At 36.2% G+C, this 6,929-nt stretch overlaps 1 protein-coding gene across 1 annotated transcript in view; it reads left to right on the forward strand.

Annotated features, from left to right (window-relative positions):
* The window catches only part of LOC106477112 (proteasome inhibitor PI31 subunit-like), a gene marked incomplete at its 3' end in the record, with an annotated part of 5,719 nt that extends 2,539 nt beyond the window's left edge, over positions 1-3,180 (forward strand). Inside the window, exons 2-3 of the mRNA XM_013937710.2 lie at positions 1,209-1,424; positions 2,998-3,180. Coding sequence (XP_013793164.2) covers positions 1,209-1,424; positions 2,998-3,180 — 399 coding nt within the window. The remainder of the gene's footprint in view (positions 1-1,208; positions 1,425-2,997) is intronic.
* Between the last annotated feature and the right edge of the window lie 3,749 nt (positions 3,181-6,929).

Below are 6,929 nucleotides of genomic sequence, written 5' to 3' on the forward strand. Positions count from 1 at the left end.
GGGGGTGCTTAACTTTTTCCCAGGTGTATAGTTTACTTGATATACAGATCTAAAGTCAACTGTTGTTCTCCTTCCTGTGTAATATAGTTTACTTCATATACAGATCTAAAGTCAACAGTTGTTGTCCTTCCTGTGTAATATAGTTTACTGGATATACAGATCTAAAGTCAACAGTTGTTCTCCTTCCTGTGTAATATAGTTTACTGGATATACAGATCTAAAGTCAACTGTTGTTCTACTTCCTGTGTAATATAGTTTACTTGATATACAGATCTAAAGTCAACAGTTGTTCTCCTTCCTGTGTAATATAGTTTACTGGATATATTGATTGAATGTGAACACTACTTTGGTCCTGTGATTAAGTATATATATATATATATTAATGTAAATTATATGTTATTTCCCCTTTCAACAGGTGAAGTTTTAAATCTTTAATGGAAAGTACTGTTATAAAAGTATAACTTCACTATAGGGTACCAGATTCACAAGTCTCAAAATATGCTATATGATTCTCAACCTTGTTTATAATCTAGTAAATTCAGTGGTTCTAACCTGAACATGGTATTATCATCAGTACTTATGATCTAGTGAATTAAATCATCTAAACTGATTGATCTCTCATGGCCACTTCTGCTTAGATTGGAATTAAACATTTTTGTGGAGTATTTTACGTTACATCTTCATCTTACATGAAGTTTAACCACTTAAAATGTTTTACGTGACGATGTAATCTGAGTTAGTTTATCACCCGATCAATTGTCCTTTATCTTTTGTGATGTTACTGTTTTGTATCTTTATTTCCAACCTTTTGAAATAAAATCTGTTGGTTATATCAGTGTATAAAGAACACAGTTTCGTGCATGATAGTTTTAAATTATTAAGATTATTTTTCTTTCAGTAAATAAATACTTGTGTAGACACAGGCTGAGTCACTTACATTGTATCGTTACTGATCTAATAAGTCAAAGGTAATTTACCCCTTATTCCTGCTTATCCAAATAGTATTTACATTGTATTCCCACTTATACAAGTAGTAGTTACATTGTATTCCCACTTATACAAGTAGTATTTACATTGAATTCCCAGTTACCCAAGACATCAGATATATTTACATTGTACTCCCACTTATCCAAGAAGTCAGAAATAAATCAGTTTTTGATGATGTAGTACAATATTAATCCAGTTATTTTTTTGTATTTTTCGTTCAGTGCATTTCAAGACATTGACACACTCGAAGACAGATTTAAAAAGGAAGTACTGTCTGAAGTGAATAAACCAACAGCATCATCATCATCAAAACAAGGAACGTCATCAACCAGTGAAGAAAGAAAGTCTGACAAAAAAGTAAACAAACCAAAGTCCACGCTTGAAGATGATGACCCACTTCGTATCCCAGGCACGGAACGTCGACCACTTACTGATTGGTAAATCTTAAATCTTACGTTTGTGTGTTTTGGACATTAGGAGATATGGTATTGAAGTACAGCTTGTGTGTCCAGAGCTCCAGCTCACTTTCTGTTTCTAAGTAACACTTCTCATTGCTACATTGGGAAGATGGTAAATGTAGAAGTTTAATGAGAATGAGATGAACACACTTTCCCTTACTTTTACTCTTGAATTATTTTGTGGCATTATATCTGTGCCTGCTACAGTGAAAATTGTGTCAGACTGAGTCAGAGTGGCTCATCTTTGTCACTTCAAGTAGTTATTGTTTGATTATGTAGCAGAGTTTGTGTCAGACTGAGTCAGAGTGGCTCATCTTTGTCACTTCAAGTAGTTCTTGTTTGATTATGTAGCAGAGTTTGTGTCAGACTGAGTCAGAGTGGCTCATCTTTGTCACTTCAAGCAGTTCTTGTTTGATTATGTAGCGGAGTTTGTGTCAGACTGAGTCAGAGTGGCTCATCTTTGTCACTTCAAGCAGTTCTTGGATTATGTTGCGGAGTTTGTGTCAGACTGAGTCAGAGTGGCTCATCTTTGTCACTTCAAGCAGTTCTTGTTGGATTATGTTGCGGAGTTCTTTTTCTTTCCATTAACGATTTAAAACTTCACCTGTTGATAGTTGGTACAAAAGAGTTTGGTCAGTCAAACTTGCATATTGTTGATGGAGTAACACTGATGTCTGAAAGATTTTTCTAAAGTTCAACTTCAGTTAAATAATAAAAGAAAGCTTATAAGGAATTGGTTAAATTAGTTTTATACAAGCAGCTGACAATGTGTGTTAAATGTGGTGGTAAGTTGGTTAGTGATAACACAGTCTATATGGTTTTATACAAGCAGCTGACAATGTATACGTATGTTGGTTAATGTGATAACACAGTCTGTAGGGTTTTATGCAAGCAGCTGACAGTGTGTACGTATGTGTGTTAAACATGGTGGTAAGTTGGTTAGTGATAACACAGTCTGTAGGGTTTTATACAAGCAGCTGACATTGTATATGTATGTGTGTTAAATGTGGTGGTAAGTTGGTTAGTGATAACACAGTCTGTAGGGTTTTATACAAGCAGCTGACATTGTATATGTATGTGTGTTAAATGTGGTGGTAAGTTGGTTAGTGATAACACAGTCTGTAGGGTTTTATACAAGCAGCTGACATTGTATACGTATGTGTGTTAAACATGGTGGTAAGTTGGTTAGTGATAACACAGTCTATATGGTTTTATACAAGCAGCTGACAATGTGTACATATCATTGTCAGCTGCTTGTATAAAACCCTATAGACTGTGTTATCACTAACCAACTATACGTATGTGTGTTAAATGTAATGGTAAGTTGGTTAGTGATAACACAGTCTGTAGGGTTTTATACAAGCAGCTGACAATGTATACATATGTGTGTTAAATGTAATGGTAAGTTGGTTAGTGATAACACAGTCTGTAGGGTTTTACAAGCAGTTGACAATGTATACGTAAGTTGGTTAATGTGATAACGTTTCTTGGAAGAGAAGAGTAGGGTTATTTAACTCGTCACTAATTTCTGTTCCATTTTTCTATCTTACAGGATGACTGATCGAGATCCTTTTGGGGTGGGGAGAGGAGACTTGGACCCCTTTGGAGGGGGTGTTGGTGGTGGAATGCTGATGGATCCTAGTCGTTTCAGAACACCAGGTGGGCCTTTTGGACCACCACCCATAAGTTCAGGATTTCCTGGAAGACTGCCAAGGTTTGTATTTCTAATAAATCAGTTTGAAAATAGAATTTTTAGTTCCTCATGTTCTTATATTTCAAATCTGAATATACAATAAACAACTATATGAAGGAACTGAATGTAGATCAGTGTCCTCCTATTGGCTAGAGCTTGAACTACCCCTGGGTAGGTGTTTCAAAAGTGTAACAGTTATAGAAACAAGGGCACTACTTTCACAGCATCAAGTTGACTGTAAAGCTTGAACTAACCTTGGCTAGGTGTTTCACAACTGTAAAAGTTATAAAAACAAGGGCACAACCTTCACGGTATTGAATTGACTGTAGAGCTTTGACTGACGTTTATAGATTCAAATCAGGCAGACTATCATCTGAAATACTAAAAACCTTTTCTTATTAAATTTGAATTCATTCTGGAAACAAAACATATGACATCAGAATTCTAAAAGAACTTCACATATTTGCGTACTATATAAATCACTTCCTGTCATACTTCACTTTCCCACCTTATAGGTGACATATTTTGCATGCATTAGTAAATCCAAGTCCTGTTTTCCCATGTACGTTAGATTTTTTGTTGAAATTTGTGTTACTATGATGTTTTTTGCAATAACTGTCTCTGCTATTATTGGACTTTTATTTACACATACTGATTATCTCGTCTTTATTTTCAATAACTGTCTCTGCTATTATTGGACTTTTATTTACACATACTGATTATCTCGTCTTTATTTTCAATAACTGTCTCTGCTATTATTGTTCTGGATTGGACTGTTCATGAGTCAGTGTTTCAGATTGTGCCAACTCAATATCTTGTTTACATAATCCCTTGTTCTGGATTGGACTGTTCATGAGTCAGTGTTTCAGATTGTGCCAACTCAATATCTGTTTACAGTGACTCCCGTTGTTCTGGATTGGACTGTTCATAAGTCAGTGTTTCAGATTGTGCAAACTCAGAATCTTGTTTACATAATCCCTTGTTCTGGATTGGACTGTTCATGAGTCAGTGTTTCAGATTGTGCCAACTCAATATCGTGTTTACATGATCCCTTGTTCTGGATTGGACTGTTCATAAGTCAGTGTTTCAGATTGTGCAAACTCAGAATCTTGTTTACATGATCCCTTGTTCTGGATTGGACTGTTCATGAGTCAGTGTTTCAGATTGTGCAAACTCGGTATCTTGTTTACATGATCCCTTGTTCTGGATTGGACGTTCATGAGTCAGTGTTTCAGATTGTGCAAACTCAGTATCTTGTTTACATGATCCCTTGTTCTGAATTGGACTGTTCATGAGTCAGTGTTTCAGATTGTGCAAACTCGGTATCTTGTTTACATGATCCCTTGTTCTGGATTGGACTGTTCATGAGTCAGTGTTTCAGGTTGTGCGAACTCAATATCTTTTTTTGCATTTTTTGTATTAATACTTTCTCTTGAATTATTCACCCATCTCCTTAGTTTTAGGTACACATACTTCTGTATCTGCCAGACATATCCTGTGATGTGGGTTTGATGGTTTAAAGCATTTCCCATAGATTGTGGTATTGTTATCTTTCGATATCCCATTTTTACGTTTAGAGATTTTGGTTGTTCCACTTGCATGATGGGAGTTTCTGCCCTTGTTACCGAACCGCTGTATTCACCCACACTTGGACTATGATGACTTATATCATCATGCTATGTGGTACTCTTTCATAAGAGGTATTTGATGTAGATTCTGTGTTTTTTATGCTACGTTCACATCATGTCTTTCTCTGAGTTGATATTTTGTTCCTTGTGCAAACAGTTTGGTCATCCTCTGTTGGACGAATTCATGATAGCTGTGCATCATTTTCTGATTCTTTACTCATTTCCAAGTCTGGCTTCTCTAATGGGGGATGCTTTGAGTCCACTGAGAGAAATAATTTTATGCCCACCTTCTTTGTCCTCATTCTCAAGTATTGACCAAGATCAATTGGTCCCACTGTCTAGTTCTTCTTCTTTCCCAGACTAGTCTGTTTTCCATTTCTCTTGTCTGTCTTAGAGGAATCATATTCCATTATTTTTGCTACACCTGTAATGATTGCTATTTCCAGTGTTATGACTGGTTGTTATGTGGTCCTGTATTAGTGAAGCTGGCTTTTTATGAGTAGCTAGAATGTTATATTCTTGTAGACATTCCTTTTTGGATGTCTTCCATTATTATTGATCTCCCTTTTGGAGTTGTGTCTGCTGAATTGGATTTTGTCTTACTCCAACTCTTTCATAGTTTGCCTCATTTTTGTGTATCTTATTATTAATCAGGGCCCGTCTCCTTCTCTTGCAGGCTACAAAGGTCCACTCTCAATCTTTTTCTGTTGCCACAGAAGTCATATACTGTTGTCTTCCCTATCGTTTTTTTCTGGCTCTTTTCCAGATGTGGTCCTCTGTATGAGTTGAGTCTGGTCTTCAGTTGCCTGTTTAGTACCTTTTCAACTTGTCCACTCAGGTCTCTTTCTCTGAAGATATGTTTTACTTCATTACTAACTTCAGGGTGAGGACATTGATGTTTCTCTTACAGTTTTTCTACTTAGGTAAAGCCTTGCTATCTGAGACTTGGGCTGTGAGAAATGGTTGCCTCAGTATTTCTCTGTTTTTGCAAGAATGGAATTTTTTCAAGAAACCATCAGTTGTTTATATCTTTACATGGATCTTCCTCTACCTATCTTAATTAATTGGTCTGTGCAGCTGATTCATTTGGTTTTGCCCCCCCCCCTTCTTTCAGGTTGCCTCAAATATACATCTGTGGGCTTATTTCACAAATAATTGGACTTTGATACTCCAATACTCATCGTGAGCAGACCACAGATGGTTCATTGTCTAGCAACAAACACACACACTCAAACCATCTTGCTTCTTAAGATGTTTCCGACTATATTCAGCAAGGACTTCAGGTTACATTACATCGTGTCTCTGGTCTTTGTACCCTTTAGAAGTACAAGCGAGCAGAGGGATGAATCTGAATTTTTTATTTTTTTTTATTTTTTGTTCATCATATCATTATATCTTTAGTTTCAGGGTTACATTTATCACCTGGGATTTTTATCCAAAATTGATGGAACTTATCTCTGGTCCATTTTTATATATTCTGCCTAACTCTTATGGTTATCCATGTCCAGTATGTTTGGGATTGTGAATAATTTTGATTTGCAAACAAACAATACCAAACAAGAAAGATACCATAATCTAGGTGTTTTGGATTCTCAGCTGGGCTCTGATTTGTTTCTTTTTGTAGTCTAAATATCTTATCTTTACACCTTGTAGTTATATTTCATCAGTTTACACATCCTTTACAATGTGGTTGTTTGGCTTTTAGAATTTTCAAGGTAATTTGAATTGTACATTTCCAGAAGCAAAATGAACTTTAAACATGTACATCTTTTCTCTGACCTCCTCACATCCAAACTTTAAACATGTGCATCGTCTCTCTGACCTCCTCACATCCAAACTTTAAACATGTGCATCGTCTCTCTGACCTACTCACATCCAAACTTTAAACATGTACATCGTCTCTCTGACCTCCTCATATCCAAACTTTAAACATGTACATCGTCTCTCTGACCTCACATCCAAACTTTAAACATGTTCATTGTCTCTTTGACCTCCTCACATCCAAACTTTAAACATGTACATCGTCTCTCTGACCTCCTCACATCCAAACTTTAAACATGTACATCTTCTCTCTGACCTCCTCACATCCAAACTTTAAACATGTACATCTTCTCTCTGACCTCCTCACATCCAAACTTTAAACATGTACATCGTCTCTCTGAC

This window comes from Limulus polyphemus, unplaced genomic scaffold, assembly GCF_000517525.1.
Source record: "Limulus polyphemus unplaced genomic scaffold, Limulus_polyphemus-2.1.2 Scaffold12864, whole genome shotgun sequence".
NCBI classification, from domain to species: domain Eukaryota; kingdom Metazoa; phylum Arthropoda; class Merostomata; order Xiphosura; family Limulidae; genus Limulus; species Limulus polyphemus.